This window comes from Clinocottus analis, unplaced genomic scaffold (assembly GCF_023055335.1).
Source record: "Clinocottus analis isolate CAN_PGR_092001 unplaced genomic scaffold, fCliAna1.0.p SCAF_7, whole genome shotgun sequence".
Lineage (NCBI taxonomy): Eukaryota > Metazoa > Chordata > Actinopteri > Perciformes > Cottidae > Clinocottus > Clinocottus analis.
This window is the reverse complement of record NW_027176229.1, coordinates 20020283-20039739: the sequence shown is the minus strand read 5'-3', so window position 1 is coordinate 20039739 and position 19457 is coordinate 20020283. Positions and strand designations below refer to the sequence as shown.

Genomic DNA, 19457 nt, shown 5'->3' with positions numbered 1-19457 from the left:
TTCAGTCAGTACATCCGTCCACACCGACCATGGCTGTCACTTCGTGGGCAAGTTGCAGCGGAATTTGAGAGCAACTTTGAAACATATGTCACGTATAACGCGAGCTCATTCAACCGTGCAGTACACTCAGCATACTACATGTGTAGGATTGGTCGAAACTTATTGTTTAATGGTTGCAACGAGCAGCCCGAGTTGTAAAAGAAAAGAAAAAACACGTTATGCACTTTTTGTTTCGTTTTTTTTTTGTTTTTTTTGTTTTAGGGGGGAGGGGGCTTGCAAAGTTTCCAGGATCGTATACCTAAGCGGCGTAAACACATGGCGTTCAGGAGATATGGATGAACGCAGCAAAGAAATATCAAACACAAAAAGATGCCACAGTAGAAATAACACAAACACACAGACACGCGTACTCACTTATTTCGACGTCTCGAGCTTTAAACCCCGCAAAGACAGCGCGCGGATCGACTTTTCACAACTTGGTCATCTGATGGCCAGCGTGAGTAACAGGCACACAGAAAGAAAAAAAAAAAGAGTCCTGCTTGTTCCCTCTCAGCCTGCTCGGGACGGTCTGATCTCTGCGATCAGTGTTTCCACATCATCCGGTCATTGGAGAACCTGTGGCGCTTTCGCGGTGGAGATCGGTTGGTTTTTTTTTTCTTCTCGCCCTTATCTGCAACTCAGTCCATCATCTCGTCCACTTTCAGGGCTACACGCGCTACGAAGCTAAGACCGAGACAGTGTGTGTGTGTAAGTGTGTTTGGTGTGTGTGTGTTCGTGTGTGTGTGTGTTTCTAATGGCGGTGAAGCGCCCTCATCCGCCAGAAATCCAATCTGCTCCATTATGAGCAGGGACAGCCGGGGAGAAAGACTGCCGGCCCCAAAGCAACCTCCAAAATAAAACTCTCCCGCATCGAGCCGCTGCCCGCTGGCACGCTTTAAGGCGAGGGACAAAGTTTAAACCGAGGAGCGAATCAGCATTTTGACTGGTCTGCTGGTTCACGGAGAGACGTGCTGTGCGCACGAGAGGACACGTGCAACATATGGCGTTTCCATTTTAAAGCAACGAGTTTGACGCTGATGTTCTGTGCACGCAGCAGACACAATGCATGCACATTACATGGCTTCACACTTCGGCTGCAGGAACCTCCCATATATATTTATGACCTGCTTTAATCTGTTTGTGTTTGTTTTAATGTGTTTTTTTTTTATTACTGTTTTAATCTGCACAGCACTTTGTGACCTTTGTCTGTGAAATGTGCTTTATGAATGTAATTATATATTATATATACTGATTAGAGGTTGTTTTTGTGTGTGATTCTATTACATTTGTTTCATAGATTTGCAGATTCAAGCTTTTACAGCATTCGGCACCTCACACATTTTCCATTTTCTATTATTATTTGTACAAACTTGGGGCTTAAGCTTCGTTATTTTCCTTTTTTTTTAAAGTTTGGTAAGTCTATTTAACATATAACTTGAATTCTTTGTAAGACTGTTAAACTAAAAGACTGAAAGTAATTTCTCTTAATTTCCTGTTTCCATATGCACATTTCTAATGTATGGAGCCACGTGCACGGTGTTGCCGCACTGTATACGCATGCGCAAGGCAGCTGTGCACGCGCCTGTAAACCATCCGTGCGGGCGTAATAGTGCGTGGCCCCGATATCACAGCGAGATCGAAGGTGTTTAAACCATCAGCCACGAGCTCATCTGCTGACAATAAAACGCCAAACACGTTGTAGGGGTCGGACAAGCGAGGTACTAATGACGTCATGTTTACAGACGATCCATCAGCGTCTACAGTTAATTTAAACCGGCATGGTCCTACACTGAAGAGGGGGAGGATGACGCGCTCGAGCTGTTGCCTCGGGTTACCCGGTGTCTCGAGATGGAGACACTGGGGGCAGATTGCCGTTGAACGGAAGTTGTGTCCAATAGTGGTCCATAACTTTCCCCCCCCCATGCGCAACCCGTTGACGAGTCAGTTCACAACAGAAACTTTGTAGCATAATTAGCCATAGCCGACCGGTTTTTACGTGTGCGCGCGAGACCGGTGGTTTCCGTCGTTATTTAAAAAAAAAAAATGTATTTTCGTTGTCACAGTCTGCTGCTTGTTTCCCATAAATTAACCAGCGGATACGCTGCGCGTAATTGTGGCTTGACAGTGCGCAACATCTCACTCCAATTAGAGGCTGCAGCTGGATTCAGATACATGCTACCTTCAGTTCGCTGTGAAGAAAATCCCCCAGAGAATGTATTATTATCATTATTACGTCTGCTTGGTCTTAATAGCCATAATACAACATGGATTTAACTTCACCCACCACAGTGACTTAGATGTTACCTCGCGCGCTGACGCTGAGCAGAACTCGCAGCTCACCAGTGTCTGCGCATGTCTGTAAAGTGGAGCCTGTGCGGGCTCACGTGGAGGGTCCACTGGAGAGAAGTGACGCCACGAGAGGCTCGCCCAGAATTTCAGCTGTCCGGATATACACGTACCCTCCCCTCCCGTCCCAAGAGCCATCAATTAGCATGGACGCCCCGCCCCGACACGTGAGAGAGAAACGCCCCCATGCGCCCAGCTGTTGCTGCTGCTGCTGCTGCTGCTGCTGCTGCTGCTGCTGCTGCTGCTGCTGCTAAACTGCTGCATGTATTTGCCTGCGTGAACCTTGTGATAGTTTTCCTTTTTTGGCCATTGAAGGAGAATATCTATCATGAGGAAAACTAAATCAATTACCAAAGCACCAGGGTTCAATTTTGCATGACAGTTTCCTGCTCGCTATAAAGCTGCACCTTCACCCGATGAAGCCATGTATCCGCCAATAAAGTCAACTTAACCGCTGTCCTCTGAACTTTAGTACCCTGTTAATCATACAAGTGGAGAGAAAAGGCGATAAGCTGGAACCGGCATTGCATTCAACACCGTCAGCGGGGGAATAGAAATAAAGACGGACTGACACGCATACTGGTGGCTGAGGAAAGGGTGAGTTTTCCTCTCCATCAATGCACCGTTGTTGCTGTTGTTGCACAGAATTTGTGACGCGAGGAGAAAATAAATGGAATTGGCACGTCTGCATTGAGCGCAGCCATCCTTTTTTTATTTTTATAGGCTCATCCCCCATTTCTGTCAGATCCACGAGGCCCACGAGTTACGGCTTAGCTTTCCTTATAAGCCCTCCGGCTGCAGTGTGCATGAAACCACCCTGTGAGACAAACAAGGCTTCCCCCACGCAATGCAAACAGCACTCAACTGCAACTTTTGAACCTGCACAGAAGGAAAGAGCCGCAACTGAAATGTACGTAATGCGGTTTCCCGGTTTTGTTTAGCATCTTGAGAAAAAAACTTTCTTTCTCGAAACAAAAGGTAAACTCAAGCCATGATGTCGTTACTGTAATTAGCTGACCTTTCACTGGCCCTGGGGCACTTTGTGATATTAATTACCAAACAGAGAAAAAAAACCACACTGCAAACAATGTGTGTGTGTTATGACCCCTGGACATACACATGCATTGGTCAGCGGGGAGGGGGGGGGGGGGGGGGTGAGCCCTGATTGGAGCAGAGAGGTGGGCGTCCATTGAATTAGTTCCTTTGTTATGGAATACTCATTCCTGCGATTGTCTGGCCCTGAGTGATCATGTGCACTTATGCCGTATTGAACGTGACAACAGAACAATGCATCCGGCCCTCACACCGCTGCCGCTGAGCCTGCACTGCAGGGCCGGCGGCGAGGCCGCTGGAGGGGCTCAAACCCCCGACGAGCGTGTGCCCTCCGACAGATTCACCCATGTCCAATAATGCACGTTTAAAGGCCGGGGGCGAGGGAGTACGAAAAGACCAGAATCAACCCACGCCACAGTCGCTCAACAAACACTTTTTTTTTTCAAACTTCCACATCCTGTCTGGGAGTCTGAGCCCGGACGGCTCCTCCTGACGACTTCGTGACTGGATCGTATTTATGTACTAGTTTCATTTCTTTAAAAAGGTTAGATAGTTCCTTTAAACAGCTTTAAGCTTTTAGCACATAATAGTCAAACAGTGAATTCGTCAAGGGCTATTTTTGCCGGCGGATTTCATGTGTCAGTGAGTATTAACGGCAGGAGGACAGGTGTCTGCAGGAGGAGTAAAGAACAGACAAAAACAACACAACGGCTTTAATGTAATAATGTATATGTCTCCCAGTGTATTTATGGAGGAATATAATAACTCAGACGTTTATCTTTTTCTCGGCGCCGCCTGACTGAGCACCGATGCTTCAGTCCCATCCATACGCCTGTAATAGTTTTGGATATATATATATTTTTTATGTGTTTTTGTGATAGCTATGCAGGATCTCTCCATGTTTGTCTGTTTTATTTGCCACATAATAAAGGAGTGCCCTTTGTGTCATCCCCTTCATGTCACCTGTAATGCATTTAGTGCAGCCTCACATCACAAGTCTGGCCACTCACAACTATATGTCAGCACCCTGCTGCCTATTGGATTAGGGTGAGAGAGAGGAGATGGCTACAGGGGGAACACACACACACACACACACACAGAAATAACAATAACAGCAACACATACAGAGACGGATCACCGTGCTCCTGGTTCCATATCTTCTTCATCGCCGATCTACTTACAGATTGAAAGGGATTCACACGTAATTCACCACTAACGCTTCTGAAACCCTGATCCAGTGTTGCGAGTATTGCAGCGGGAGGTCGGTGGGACGGACGCGGTGAAGTGAGGAGGAAATTAAAGCGAATTGGTGGAGATTGCATGGGATGAGTAAGATCCACCGAGTATCAGCATGAGAGCCCCGCCATGTGCAAAACAACACAATTAAGAGGGACGCTTAGCCTAATCAGTGAATGCATCATGCAAATACTGTTGTTTTTTTGTGTGTGTGTGTGTGTTTTTTTTTTCAATGCCTACTTTAATCTCGGCCGTTATCGCGGAATACAAATCAGGGACTTAACTCTAATGAATGGAGGAGAGAGTGAAAAGGGTGGGATGAGACAAAACGTGAAGAAGAAAGGATAGAGGGAGGATGGAGAGGAGGATGTGATGCCCGCGGAGCGAGGAGGAGACGGTTGCTGCCGCGTTGAACTCCGTGGAGAGAGGTTTCAGCAGAGTTCAGTCCTTCAAGTCAGGCAACTATTGACGCAGCAACAGCTCTTCATCAGACTCAAAGCAGTCCACCCACATGGCTGTGTCGACTTCTGCAATATCTTTTCCTTGACGTGGCTTTATGAATACACAATTCTGCACCACCACAGCCTCAGAGAGAACACATGACGGTAATAGTTACTGATTGATGTCGTCCAGGTGTTTTCTAATGGTGTTCCACCTCACCTGCTGCAGGGAAAGCGTTTTATTACATGAAATGTACTCAACAGAAAGCACCTTTCAGATGTAATTCCCATGCATTTTCAGTAAAAAAAAATGTCAACACACTGTTGCAGACTTCTGGAAACCATCTTTGGGTCAGTGCAGGGCTGTCTTCCTCGTGACATCACTTCCCAGTGGCCCCTTTCTGATTTCGGGAAGACGAGAGGCAGCTGGAGGGCCCCAGGAAACCTCAGTCCCCATTATGTACGGATGTGTGCTAATGGTCCACAGTCTGCAGCCTAAATAAACGAGACCCATCACATCATGGCTGCCAAACCCCCACAGTAACTTCACGGGCGAGTTGACTCGTCGGCTGCATTCACACACCAAAAAAAATAAAAAAGCCGCTCATTTTCATTCACTTCTCATTCATTCAGAGTGCAACGTCACACGTTGATCCACACCGACAGCGGAAGGGCTTCACCTCCATTGGCTGCATCAGGAGTAGAAGCAGAGGCTTGAGCGGTCGTCCCCTCTGCATACCTGCCTTTAAAAGACAGTGTGTGCGAGAGCGTTCATCCACGCAGCACACACACAGACATAAATAACTGTGGAGCGAGGACCTAGGAGATGGACATCCTGTTCAACAGCCAGATGAGTTGAGAGGAAAAGTCAGATCTCGCAATAACACACAGATGCACACACACACACACACACACACGCGTACACACAGCAGCCGACTTCTCCATAATTTCCCTTACCATTTCAGCAAGGGGGAAAGAAGTAAAAAAAAATATTCAATCTCCGCGTCGCCATTATTCGGCTCAGCTTAATGCATCTAAATTGCAGCAATCATGGTCCTATTTTAAATCTGTATGTCTATGAAAGTGATTGTTGAGACAAAAGAGCCTTTTGATGGAAGACCTGCCAGGAGGGGATGGCGAGCAATGGAGGAAGGGGGGGTGGGGGGGGGTGGACACTTTTACCAAAGACTTGTGGTTACCTAGGGGACTAGAACAAAAGAGCACCAGCGAGGCACATTATCTTGTCATGCCGTCCATGCTGCCATTAACGCATCCGAGCGCCGCCGTCGGGGACACCGAATATGAATCGAGTGGTAATTTTAAATGGGACAAACACAACTTATGACGCATCATAAGTGAGAGGGCCAACTGTGCATCTGGATTATCTACAGGGGAACCAAATGCCTCTGTTCTCTTACTGGCATATCTATAATTTTCACACTTCATATCTCTTTTTGATCAATGCAAAGCTTTTGGCAACCAAGCACTGAGATATACAGCTGCTAGCCCCGCCCCCTGCAGGCCACAACTGAATATTCTCCCTCGCTCGCTCGCTGACGTACAGATGTGGACTCTAGTTTTCATGCCAGGGCTGACCTCAGAGGAGAGGAAAGCAGCCTTCCCCTGCTCTGGAGATTTTGCACTGCAGAAAAGACGTGGAGGAAAGAGAGCAGATGAGAAAAATCTGACCTACATGAAGAGTTTTGTAGTTGGTGATTACTTCAACGGACATTTACTGGTTATTTACCAGACATTTAATGAAGTTTCCAGTGTTTTAAAAGGGGCTGAAAGTGTGACTCGTCCACCACAAGAGAAATCTGTAATCATGAAAGTATTTGTATAACAAATTTATTGTATATATATTTTTTTTTCTTCAATTTGTACAAATAACAGATGCAAATATTTAAAGTCAGAAGACTATTTGCCAATTCTCAAAAGGCAACATAATAAAGTGAATTCATTCAATTGCTTGTTTGATAATCTCGCTCTAAAAGCCACATCTTTACAGTATATGAGAGTGAAGCTTGGATCAGAGGACTGTGGATTTTGTCTGAACGTTATATAAGCTGACTGTAAAAATCCCAGGTCATTTTGAACTTTGGATGAAACATTAAAAGAATATCATGTCAAATCCTGAAAAATCCCCATGTTGAACTGAGCAGCGGGCGAATCGATTAGTCCAGCAGCTCACGAACCTGTGTCGTGAAAAGTAATGTGGGAATAAATTGAGGCAAAGTGAGTTGTTCCATTTGGGGTTTTTGGGTTTGGCACCGCAGTCTTATGATCTGAACATTGCAGTGCTCCTCCTCAGACAGCTGTGTACCGTCGTCTCTAAAATATATGTTGGAACTGCTGCATGAAGTCTGAAGTGAGCAAACCCAGTCTGAGGGGAGATTGTGAAGCTCCTTAATAAACGTAGAACCTTTCCATCCTGCCATCGCTGCTCCATACAGCTCTCTCTGAAAAAAGGAACAGAGTGTCTCTCAGTTCTCACCAGATGAAGAACAGTTTGACACCCGTCAGCGCTGATCCAGTTCATTGACCCCCGACAAGCAATCCTGAGACACACACACACACACGTGGCATACATTACTCAGGAAATGCCCAAGCGTGCCTTGGTGTCGGGATGACGGGGCAATGAAATTAGCGGTTTCCAGTCATCTGGCGGCCAGCAGAAGTTAGATAACTAGCTCCCAAAGGGTTTGACTCGAGAACATCGCAACAGCCAGGAGACGCCGTCCAGAAGACCCGACAGGGATTCTGCTACTGTATCCTGCACCTGAGAAAGACCAGAGAAACACAAATACAGGTAAATTTAAAAAAGCCTCAAACTGGATTGATGTGAATGCAGTGAAAGCCCTTCGGTTGATCAGACACTTGCCATCCAGGGGTTCGACAGCCGGGGTAGTCCGAGTCTCTTTGCGATGTCGACACAGGGAGTTCGACACCTGGCCCCGTTTCGGCCGGCAACGGTTCGCAGCTGGGTTGTCCGGACTTCTTCCGATTCTTCTCTGGAGACACAGGAGAGCACCAGCAGGGGCCTGGTCGCTGAACCCTCGGCAGAGCTCAGCACGGCCCGAATCTGAGCCGCCTCGGACTCCCCATCACCTGCCGATGACATGTGTTTTTTTTTTTTTAAAGCAAATGGTCGGCGCTAGCCAGAAAACGCTGCGCGCGATGAGACATTGTTGGTAGCAGGAGGAGCGGGAGCGCGACGAAACAGCGATGCCGTCTGACCTCACCTCTCCCGGGCTCGGCGTTGGCCACGTAGATGAAACCGTCCACCACCTGGCACACCTGCTGGACCTGAGGAGCGGGGCTGTACACTGGACAACCCGAGTCATCGGTGCATTCCAAGGTAAAAAGTTTATTGCTGATGCTCTGCTGCTGCACTCTGGCTTTGTCCCTCTCTGCCCTGCACACACACACACACACACACACACAAAGTTCAATGCCTGCAGCACGTATTCACGATAATACGCAGAAACACTGATCACGTGTGTTCGAACACAAAGTGCTTACCGATTGGCCGAGTACAGAGTCAGGATGTTGAACTTGTGTTGGTTGTTGAAGATGTAACTGATCCCTGAGCCAATACCTAGAGTAGGAAAACAAGGATCAGTTCACAGCTAAAACTCATAACAATGATTGGCCAATGCTGCCACCTAGTGGTGGGCAAGTAAACCTACAACCCACAAGTACGTTTATGTGACTCTCACTAGTTTATCCTTCATTATCGGCACACAACATCATGTACCATCATCCCACCGTTTATCTGTCTTTGAGGAGTGCCCGACACCGGAAGCACATCTGGAGTTTGCATGAGCCTCGTGACCAAAGAGACGTCCAGCTGCTCCATGCCGGGGCCGAACATGGCGTAGCGCGGCTCCGACGCGGGCACGAGAGACTGGAGGAAAGAGGTCACGGCCTCATATGCCGGCCGCGAGGGAGGCCATTGTCGTCGGCAGGACGGGCAGCCTTTCAGGTATCTGTTGAGACACGAACGGAGGTCATAATCTCGGTCAAAACGAACCTTCGACCTCGATGCATGGGGAGAGAGAGAATAAAAAGACACCTACTCTGACATGTAGTCCACTTTTGATTCCGTGTCTTTGACGTCCCACTCTTCTCTATCGTCCAGGCTCTCGTCTTCATCGATCAGCGGCGCGTCCAACAACTCCAGTTGGGGCATGCTCACGTGATCAATGGAGGGCCAATGTGGCATGTCCCTGAGCAGGAAGTACCTCCACAGTAACGGATCTCGGACCATGGCCCTCCAGTACCGGCTGGTGGCTCCCAGGCCGCAGATATCCGGCGGAGACAGAAAGGTCATGATCAGGAACTGCACGTCAACCTTGGAGAGGGAGGACGGGATTTAATAGGATGACTTCAACGAAGCTAAAAGTAAAATAAAAGAGGGTCAAGAACTTGTTAGGAGACGGAGAGGAAACGTTGGAAACCCACTTGAACATGTGACAATATGTTATAAATGGAAATACACAAGGGGATAAGAGAAGTACATCACTTGAAAAGTTACTTTAGTGAGAGTTGGCTACACAAATAGTATCAGCGAAATGTGGGCTAATTAAGTATCTACAAATGGAGTAAGACACGCGACAGACAACTTGACTCGATTTCTCTTGATGTATGGTAAATGTGACATCTTGTCCACACAGCTTTTGTTCCTCATTTTCGGATCTAGTGTATTTGACTTCCAGTTGAAATGTGATGCATTATGAGGCTCATTCCACCCGCGTCATGACATTGAAAGCTCCACCTTGGACAGACCTCGCCTGAACACTGCCCATGGGGCCATTTCCAATTAGTCATATTAGTCGCTTGCTTTGACATCACGACCCCGGGATTGTTAAGTAGAGCACAATTGTGTTATAGAAGTATGGAGGGGGGAAAAAAACTTTCAAATTTGAGTGGCAATGGTGGAAGGACACATTACCAGAGGCTGACCACCCGTGCCAGTTTCATTGTGGGAAGTAAAAGTTGAGCTATGACGTGGTCCGGCAACGTAAATGACCTGCGTATAAGGGTTTATGTATGAGATTCACATATACACTAGAAACGCTGTATAGATTCAGACAAGCAAAAGATATGTCCGGCAATTGCACTCACCGGTAAACTATCCATGAATCCCGGTTGTGGCTCTCTCACAGCGGGCGTCAAATCGTCTTCGACAACTTTACCACCGTTTGGAAAATATCGATCTGTGAACCGCCGGAGGCTGCGGATCACCACCGACTCGTGGAGCTGCTGGGTCTTTCCTGCCATGATGTGCGAATGTGTGCAAACAGCGAGCGAGTCACGGTAATATCGACGTCGTGAGCGGTGACAACTTATCTCTCCGCTTTACTTCCTTGTTGTTGGCTGTCGCGGGGCATTGTGGGTACGGACTTCTTTCAATAACGTGCAGCTAAATCGTGTTTTTCTTAAAACAACGCGCGTGTTTATTGTCAACGAGGACATAAAAAACAGAAAAATGATTTTTCGTCCAAACAACACAGTCTCTATTAATAGTTATACTATCAAGATTACTGAAGTGGAGGAAAAAAAATGTAATTTTGCAATAGATGGGAATACAAGTGGCGCATTACAAAGCTGGTATGAACAAATCTGAACATACTTCAAATAGTCATGAATACATCATTGTCAATTGTTTTTGAACACCTTTCTTTTGCCTTTAGTGTATATTTTTATACACACATACATATATAATGTATATGCAATTATAATATATTAAAAAGCATAACAAAACGGAAAAAAACAATAAATAAAATGTTACTGTGCATTGTCTCATTTCCAGCTGAATTATCGTCAATCTTTAAAAAAAAGAAAAGAAAGGAAAAAAAGGTCAATTTTATTAATAACCTTTTTATATTTATATTAATGTTATTATAACACATTCTCAGAGCAAAATAAGTGCCCCAGTCAACAGTCTGGAATCAAGATGATAACTGCTTTTTCAGCAGAACAGGGCAAATATGTTATTTAAAAACCTTGGCTGCATCCCCTGCCAGTTTTACACCACCAATCTTATCCGTTCTAACCTCTCGTCTGCCTGCTTTGGCCTGGGCCGTTTGGCATGGGATGAGGTTGCCTGTAGACACTGATTCAAAGACTCTTTTTTTTTTTTCTTTTTTCCTTCACATACACTTTCTACCCATGTCTCCACTTCACCTTCCACAACATTACACCCCACCTGATGGATTGCATTTTTATTTGGGGTTGACACACATTTGAATACTGAACTTAGATCTGTGCCTGCGGGCAACTTCAACACAGGGGTAGCTGTGTTCACTGTAAAATACTAAGGATTTCCTTGGCATTTTCTGTGTTCCAGCCTTGGCCCTGCAGAGGGCCCTCACAGGCAAGCACGTATTTGTTCAGGATCTGTGTGCCAATGTCCCGAAACTGGAGGCGATCTTCTTTGCGATCCAAGGTGTCAGCACTGCAGTCCTCGTACTTGACTGCCCAGAAACACATTTCCCCGATGTACATCATCGTCAACAGGTGTGTGTCTGAGAAGATACCTGTCCAAAATTATAAGTAGTGATTATGATCAAACAGCCCACATGACGAATTGACCAAAACTTGAATGAACAGTTTGTATTATTCATAGATAATTAATGACATATTTACCTTCAGATAGGAAGCCTGCTGTAGCAGTGTCATGGAGCACCACACCATCGTTGAGCTTCACAGAGTTTCTCACCTGCAGCATCCGCATTAGGTAGCGCACTCCTTCCTGAATACACTAGATTGAAATATCAGAGTCGGATGAGCATTAGAACTAATCTCAGCATATGCCAACAAAAAAACATAAGATACTAAACTTGTGTTTTCACCTAAACAAAGTAAATCTATCTGGCAGACTCATCCCATGCCTCTGTTCACAAATACAATTGTCTGAATCTACTTTGATCTCTTCACACCTTTAGGAATGTGTCCTTGTTTTTCTTAATCCACTGTTTTCGTTGATGAAGGGTGTGGCAGTACATGTACAGTAGAGCTCCACGTCTCCAATAGAGGCATTCTAACAGCTCAAGACCCAACATAGACTGCACCTATTAAAAGACATAAATAGTACTTAGTTAGACAATGACATAAAGGTAATTGTGTGCTATTGCTTTTTTGTGTGCAAAACTATGAACATTATCGAGGAATAAACATTACTGAAAATACTCTAAAAAACTGTGTGGAACATGCACACATCTTGAAACACACATATTTACACACTTCTTGTGCTGGTGCTAGCCTCCCTGCCAAAACTTCAGGCTCAGTCAGGTCTTGCAGCAGCTGCTGTATTTTAAAAGGTGAGCAGTCCTCAGGGAACTCCTGGTCCACCAGTTTATTCTCTTCATAAAATGTGATGTCCAGGATCACCTAAATGATTTAAAAACAAATGTATACTCAGACTTGAAATGTAATACAATGTTCAAGAAAACTATTCAACAAGTTTCACAATTACAAAAAACTGTTTAAGTCATCAGAAGCAAAATAAATTACTGTTGAACAGAAAGTGGGCGCCACAACTGTAGCCTCTTCTCCAAATCAAACCCAAGTGCTTTATTTTACATATTTTCTTACACTAATAGCAGTTAAAGGATTTTTTTTTAAATTCTTATTTCTAGTTCCAATTTTTTTTTAACTTTAAGTTTATTGTAATTATGTGTGTACGGAGGACCTAAAAAAATAAGCTTTTCATTGTACAGAGTAACTGTCTGTTAACTGTGCATATGGCAATACAAATATATTGACTCTGGAGCTACAAGCATTTAAATGCTTTAAATGCTAATAGCATTTAAAGGATTTTTTTTTTAAAATTCTTATTTCTAGTTCCAATTTTTTTTTACTTTAAGTTTATTGTAATTATGTGTGTACGGAGGACCTAGAAAAATAAGCTTTTCATTGTACAGAGTAACTGTCTGTAACCTGTGCATATGGCAATACAAATATATTGACTCTGGAGCTACAAGGGTCACAACAAACATCTAAATTCTAATGTATTAAGTATTCAGTAGCAACGAGTTTCTTGAATACTGGCACTTTGATACTAAAAACCTTATTGAGCCTTTTCAGTCAGGGTTTGGATTACGTCACATCAACAAGACAACTGTATCGATCTACAACTAACCTCTGACTTCAGCACACACTTAGTTTTAATCTTCCTCAATCTAAGCATCTCTTGGTACACAGTTAAGTAACTTGATCGCAGGTTGGAAATTTATAGGGGTAAAATAACTAGACATTTATTTTGGCAAGGATTTGGTGTTCCTGCCTTCTGAAATTTGAGGATGGTTTTTCCTGTTTAAGGAAATTAAGCATGACTAAATACCGTTAAGTTTTGCACTTTATGACAAATAAACATCACAACCTGAAGATCACCTCGAGTTCAGGGAATTTGAGATGGCATTTCCCCACTATTTTATGATGATTCTGGGGAAAACAGTCAGATATTAAACACTAATGAAGTGTAATGAAGTACCTGTGTGTAATCCTGAAGCACCTTGGAGAGGTTGCTACTTTCCCCTCCTTGTCTGTAATAGCTTTTCAACTTGTCTAGTATGGCAGACGCATTCTGTAAATAGTCATCATCTATGGAAGAACGACATATTAACATAAAACAAGTAAAATAGTCTCCAATGTTACACATTTTTTAGTACTGTTAAGAGTTTTAACTTCAAAGTTGAAGCCAATGGACTATTTGCTAACCTAGTTAATTCATACAATCATAACATGTGAACTAACATTTTCTCGCGTTTGATAGTGTTTACGACTAAGACAAAATAACGTAATGGTAACTTTAGTTATAACTCTCGTCCCTATTGTATTTACTTTCATGACCAGCTAACGTAAAACGTTCATCAACAATAATGCATGTTCAAGCTAACGTTAGCAAACGTAAGCTAGGCGTTAACTCGGGACACCCGGGTGTACAATAACAATCAGTTAGCAAGTAACCGTTACTAAGTTAACATACTAACATGTAACCAATTAAAGGTTCACTCAAGTAAAAATAATCTCCAATTATACACATATTTGAGTACTGTTCAGAGTTTTAACTTTAACGTTAAAGGCAATGTAACTATTTACCAACATAGTGAATTCATACAATCATAACATGAAACGTGAACTAACATTTTCTCTCGTTTGACAATGTTTACATGTATAATGACTAAGATAACAGGTCAAATCAAACAAAACGTCATGGTAACTTTACTTCTAACTTTCGTCCCTATTGTATTTACTTTGACGGGGAATCCTGTTTCATGACCAGCTAACGTAAAACGTTTGTCAACAATAATGCATTTTTAAGCTAACGTTAGCAAATTTACGCTAGCCGTTAACACGGGACACCCGGATGTACAATAACAACCGGTCAGCAAGTAACCGTTACTAAGTTAACGGTTTACCGTCCCGTTAGTTAGCTATAGGCGAAATATTATTTGCCGACATGCAACGTTTCACCGTTACAGCAGCTGTTGGTATAGTTGCAAGCAGTCTTAGATAACGTTAGCTAGCTTGCTAGTTGGCTAACAAACTGAACAGTAACCCAAGGCACGCACGCGAGGTGCCAAGAATGGCGAGACCCCAACAAATAACAACGTCTTGTCTGTACCTTGCTTTTCAGCTCTGAGACTGGAACACTTGATGTCTAACTCAAATATCCTTCTCTCCAACTCGAAACCCTGTCGCCTGTAGTCGTCGGCCATGACTAAAAGTATGCGTCACGTGAGCCAGGGATTACTCACGTGCTCATAGTGTCATACCCGTTTCCAAGAGACACCAGTATGTTTGTGTGCGCGCGCGCCTGCGCCTAGGAGGCTATTTATCTCCGCACTACGCAACTTATTTCACCCTTGAGTTTAAAATAAATAAATAACATTAACGTGTATATAGTGGTAGCGTTGTGCAGCTCGCCGAGTACTGCACAGTTGCGTGGTGTTGAAAGGGTTAAATGTAAATGAGCGTGCCGAGCCTCTCTGTATTCACTCGAGCTGGGCCAGCCCACTGAGGCACTGGCCAATGTCATTGTGGCGCTGAGTTTTTGGTGCGGGAGCTAGCATTGCTAGTAGCCACACTGCGACCTTTCAGCAGCCTACATCATCTGTCGTCTCGTCGGCTGGAGCTATTACTGTGCTCCTCGGCTCCCTCTCTCGTTTTCGCTCTCTCTTTGCCCGTGTCTCTCCAAAAACATGGCGGCCCTCAGAGCTTTGTGCACAGCGGAGCATGTATTCTTCAAAAACCTCTCAGGTCCCCGCAGAACCAAATTAAATGTGGCTAATCTCCAATTGAGCAAGGTTGGTACGGTTCCGTTGATTGGTCCTAGAATTAACAAGGTTGAGACGCGATGGTTGGACGTGGTAGGAATACACGGTCGTAATATTGTGACTACATGATTCCCCTCATCTCGTAATAAAGTTCATTAATTTTGTAATTCCGCTTGTTGCTTTTGTTTAACTTTTCGATCGTGAATTGACCTTAAACCGCGACAGATTAACCCTGGCAGGTCTTCTCCAGATTCACGTCAACACAGTTTCGTCACCACATGGCAAACTTTTAGCTGACTTTTAGAAATGCATAATGGGAATTTGCATCTGTGCACTGACTTAAAACAATTAATATATATAGTTGCATTAGTCAAACCCGAAGCTTTACATAAAGCATAGCTTTTTAGTCCAAACGTAAAGGTGTGCTCGTGTGAAATTATCACACGCGCTTGCATAACGTGATGTCTGAAATTTGACCCAATGAGGAAAGCAACATTAGTGAATGGTCAAGGAATGCGTGTTAAATCACATTATCACATACTTATAATGTAATTGCTTAAAGCATATCCTATAGGATCAACCCCCAATACTAGTCAAAACAGTGGTTCCAATCTATTGTAGCCCTGTCTGTAAAATAATAGTGATGAAATGTGCTGCAGAATAATGTTCTAATCAAAATTGGTTTCTGACCCACAGGTATGATTTGAGTTCTCAGTAAACTGCTGCGTTGGGCCTCTCGGCTGTTGGCCAACCCTCAAGCTTTGCTCCTTTTGTTGAAGGATTTGCTCTCGCCGGTTTTGCTTATCTTTCCTCTCCTCAACTGAAATAGACTCCATCAGCCGTTTGAACTGTACAAACATATTAGCTGCCCTCAGGCATCTGTCAGTTTTGTTTAACCTAGCAGTGTTTAAAACAAATAATTAACAGCGTTGTTATTCTGATATGTTCTTATTCATAAACACTTATAGTTGGTTCCCGAAGCTCTTTCTTGATCTGCTTTCCACAGACCTGCGGCTGCTACTTTTCTACCTCCAACCAAAGAAGTTCACGCTTCTACTCGGATCCCACAGAGGCAGTAAAAGACATCCCAAGTGGCGCTACCATTCTTGTGGGAGGTAAGATAAACAACACTTTCACAAAAGGACTCTTGCTTTTGCACGGTGGTTTACATAAACGCCTCAACTGACAGTGCTGGCAAATTACCTCACTTTTTTCCTTTTTTTTTTTTACTGCATGCCATCTTCGTTAACTAATAAAGTACAAAAAGATGTTCAACAACGTGTGTTGAATGACCTCTCAACAGCAAAGTGAGCTTGAACTCTGTCTGGCACGGTGGTTGATTACCATCCACACACGGAGGCACGCAAATTCCACAGCTCTTATTTATAGTCAAGTTCGGAGTGACATTGTTCAACATTTTCCGTTGTGTAACGCCTCTATCTGGGGGCCAAAAAACCCGGACAAACGTAAATTTGCCTCACTCGGTGTAATATTATAAACAGCATAAACTGACAAACGGCTAGACATACCTGAGGCTTGATTCAAGGTTGACCGTGTTATCGGTTTTAAGGTGTGTTCTGTGTGATTTGTGTGAATGTCTGGAAAAATCTGCCACGCTCCTAATCTACTCTGTGAAAGTTCCACCTTGAATTACCACAGTTAATCATTGCCACACGTTCTGCAGTGGTTCCGTTCCGCTGCTTTGACTTTTTTTTCTGTTAATTATGCTTTGTCTGTCTCTTCACCTGTTCCAACGCAGGCTTTGGATTATGTGGCATCCCGGAGAATCTCATCAACAGTTTACTGCGGACTGGCGTTGACGGTCTCACGGCCGTCAGCAACAATGCAGGGTAAGAGTGAGAGGGTATGCACGTGTGCGTGCAAACATGTGCTTGCAAACCAAACCACACAGGCTATTCTTCATGGCGAAGCTTGATTTTTAGATATTAATTTAACGGCAATCGCCACCATCATTCGAAAGTAACTCCCAACTATTTTACAACGCTTTTTTGTGCTTATTGCTTGCAGACTATACAGAAAAATATGTCTTGAATCTTGATTTTACACAATGTTTGTTACAACTGATCACAACCTATGGAAGCCCATTTCCGCCACAAAAAAGGTCATAATTGTGAAAAACAACAAAAAAAATAAGTCATAGCTATGACATAAAAAGTATGACAAATGACAGTATGACAAAAAAAAGAAGTTATAGCTATGACAAAAAAAAAGTAAGGCAAGAAAAAAGTCGACAAAAAAAAGTTGACACAAAAAAAGCCGTAATTATTATTTTTTTTTATCCCCGTTTACATTTGAGTGGCGTCTTGTATCCTGTCCTGTGTAATTAATGTTTTATTAAAAGGTACGCGTTTAACTGAAAGAAAGCTCAATCCGACTTTCAACTCTTTCGCCAGTTTTGGATAAATTATCCCAATGCGGTCTTGCTTGGACTCGCGGACGAGTGGGTCTCTTCATCTCCTCGACGGACTAATTTTTAAAGTAACGTTGGAGAGATATCGGTGACCTTGTCGCTGTATCCTCAAACCGGCGGTGTTGACCTTGAAAGATGCCCCGAAGTCAGCTTTTGATATGTTATCAGACTTGCAGGCACATGGAAAAAGGCGTCGCAGTGACTGCCTCTCCTTCAGTGGTCAGGTGACATTGTGTATGATGTGTGTCTTTGCTCTCAGTGAGACACTTTCAGATGTTTCCCTTCTGGCAATCAGCAGCTGACATCTTTGCCCTTTAACAAGCATGCTGTCTTGTTATCGCATACCTTGATGTGCAGCAGAATCTTCTTTCGCACCATGTGGATGTCTGTCTCGTCGACTAGGAAACGGTCTTGTCAGTTGTCATGTTGCACTCTTTCTCCGTAATTAAACCCCAACGTGCCGCTACAGCTACACAGTAAACGTACCTTTTTTTTTTTTTATCTGTATTGTTCACATGGCAACACTGAAACCTGAGTCACCGGAATCTGTTCTACTTAATTATAAAGACGGATTCTGCAAAAAAAAAAAAATTTACCCCTGACTACAGCCTGCAAGTAAAAACCCTCTTCAATTTTTTACATCAAAAGTAGTGTCAAACAAAAAAGAATTTGCTGGTGCAAACTGTAATTGTTGAACTTTCCCAAATTGCACTATCAAATCAATTACCATATGGTCTGATATACTTCTGGAGAACTTTTATTGCATCTCTTCAGCTGTAGACGGACATGCACAACTGTGCGTGACTTGCTAGTGCCAAACTAAATGGTTGGATGTTTTGACCAATTTAAAGAAACTTTTAAAAAAAAATCTGAACTAGCTCTCTATGCACTGCAATACCCGATAAGAAGAGAATTCAGCTGTGCACAAGAGGAGATGATTGAGCTGTGCCAGGACTGCGCCTCCTGTAGCCTTTTATTCAGTCTATATATTTGTAACTTGGGCCAACAGTAGGGATCCGCTACTGTAATTGCGGTACACAGCACCAGTATTGAAGTCTCAACTATTGGAAAAAAAAAAAAAGCTGCTGAGGTTTAGAGTCACAAGTGGTGTCCTACAGTGATTCTTATTGTAGCTGTGCAGCAGAACGATCACACGGGTTCAAAGTCTCTGCAGAGACACTTTGAGTGCATTCATCTGTGCCAGTCGCTATTTTAGCTAGGAAATCACGCTGTCCTACAAAGTGAGCTTCACAGAAGTTACTCTTCACTCGACCTTTTCTCTTGGACTTTGAATTTTGGCGCACATTGATTTTTGGGAGAGGTTCTCAAAAATATTTACATGAGCCAATCGTCCCTCTGAAAAATGGGTGCACTTCAACTTTTAGATTCCAAATAGTGACCATGTTGTCTCTTTTGTGTATGTTCTGACCCGGTCCATACATAGTGGATCACCGCGTGCATGTCTACCGACATGCACATTTTAATGGGAGCTATCGCACGGTTCAGTCTTGCGTTTGGCTCATATTGCAACAAGGGACGGTTATTGATTATTCTTGTTTTGCAAAGCGAGTCTCTCTGCAGGGAAGAGGGGGAAATAATGAGTTATGTAACATTTAATTTTGGACAGAA

The 19457-nt window shown here is 43.8% G+C and overlaps 4 protein-coding genes and 1 long non-coding RNA gene across 6 annotated transcripts in view; 2 read left to right on the top strand and 3 right to left on the bottom strand.

Moving 5' to 3' along the window:
• ghra (growth hormone receptor a) overlaps positions 1 to 843 on the bottom strand; it is a 28748-nt gene extending 27905 nt beyond the window's left edge. The window contains exon 1 of the mRNA XM_068604905.1: positions 415 to 843. The gene's annotated coding sequence lies outside the window, so the exon portion shown is untranslated. The remainder of the gene's footprint in view (positions 1 to 414) is intronic.
• A 6200-nt stretch (positions 844 to 7043) lies between these two features.
• Positions 7044 to 11189, bottom strand: fbxo4 (F-box protein 4). The gene is made up of 7 exons (XM_068604902.1): positions 10242 to 11189; positions 9194 to 9468; positions 8883 to 9103; positions 8637 to 8712; positions 8357 to 8529; positions 7996 to 8222; positions 7044 to 7893 (listed from the first exon to the last, which is right to left on the bottom strand). The coding sequence occupies exons 1-7, from the start codon at positions 10395 to 10397 to the stop codon at positions 7801 to 7803; spliced, it is 1221 nt and encodes a 406-aa protein (XP_068461003.1). The 5' UTR covers positions 10398 to 11189; the 3' UTR covers positions 7044 to 7800.
• Positions 8304 to 9554, top strand: LOC137805128 (uncharacterized). Of its 2 annotated transcripts, none has more exons than XR_011080204.1 (3): positions 8304 to 8472; positions 8904 to 9099; positions 9256 to 9554. It is a non-coding gene; the product is annotated as an uncharacterized lncRNA (long non-coding RNA). The 2 variants fall into 2 exon arrangements; XR_011080203.1 differs by having other exon boundaries at positions 8901 to 9099.
• Positions 11190 to 11326: 137 nt separating the features above from the next.
• rimoc1 (rab7a interacting mon1-ccz1 complex subunit 1) lies at positions 11327 to 14907 on the bottom strand. Its single transcript, XM_068604904.1, has 6 exons — positions 14746 to 14907; positions 13612 to 13721; positions 12363 to 12509; positions 12059 to 12190; positions 11766 to 11880; positions 11327 to 11656 (listed from the first exon to the last, which is right to left on the bottom strand). The coding sequence occupies exons 1-6, from the start codon at positions 14837 to 14839 to the stop codon at positions 11421 to 11423; spliced, it is 834 nt and encodes a 277-aa protein (XP_068461005.1). The 5' UTR covers positions 14840 to 14907; the 3' UTR covers positions 11327 to 11420.
• Positions 14908 to 15122: 215 nt separating this feature from the next.
• Positions 15123 to 19457, top strand: part of oxct1a (3-oxoacid CoA transferase 1a) — a 42563-nt gene continuing 38228 nt past the window's right edge. Inside the window, exons 1-3 of the mRNA XM_068604901.1 lie at positions 15123 to 15427; positions 16404 to 16512; positions 17157 to 17247. Coding sequence (XP_068461002.1) covers positions 15323 to 15427; positions 16404 to 16512; positions 17157 to 17247 — 305 coding nt within the window. The 5' untranslated portion in view covers positions 15123 to 15322. The remainder of the gene's footprint in view (positions 15428 to 16403; positions 16513 to 17156; positions 17248 to 19457) is intronic.

Coding starts and splice junctions, on each gene's coding strand:
- rimoc1 (XM_068604904.1), bottom strand. CDS start 14,839: ATGGCCGACGACTACAGGCGACAGGGTTTCGAGTTGGAGAGAAGGATA. Junction 11,881..12,058: donor ACAAGGACACATTCCTAAAG/GTGTGAAGAGAT, acceptor ATTTCAATCTAG/TGTATTCAGGAAGGAGTGCG. Junction 11,657..11,765: donor AGCAGGCTTCCTATCTGAAG/GTAAATATGTCA, acceptor AATTTTGGACAG/GTATCTTCTCAGACACACAC.
- fbxo4 (XM_068604902.1), bottom strand. CDS start 10,397: ATGGCAGGAAAGACCCAGCAGCTCCACGAGTCGGTGGTGATCCGCAGC. Junction 9,469..10,241: donor GATTCATGGATAGTTTACCG/GTGAGTGCAATT, acceptor TCCCTCTCCAAG/GTTGACGTGCAGTTCCTGAT. Junction 8,223..8,356: donor CAACGCCGAGCCCGGGAGAG/GTGAGGTCAGAC, acceptor TGTCATCGGCAG/GTGATGGGGAGTCCGAGGCG.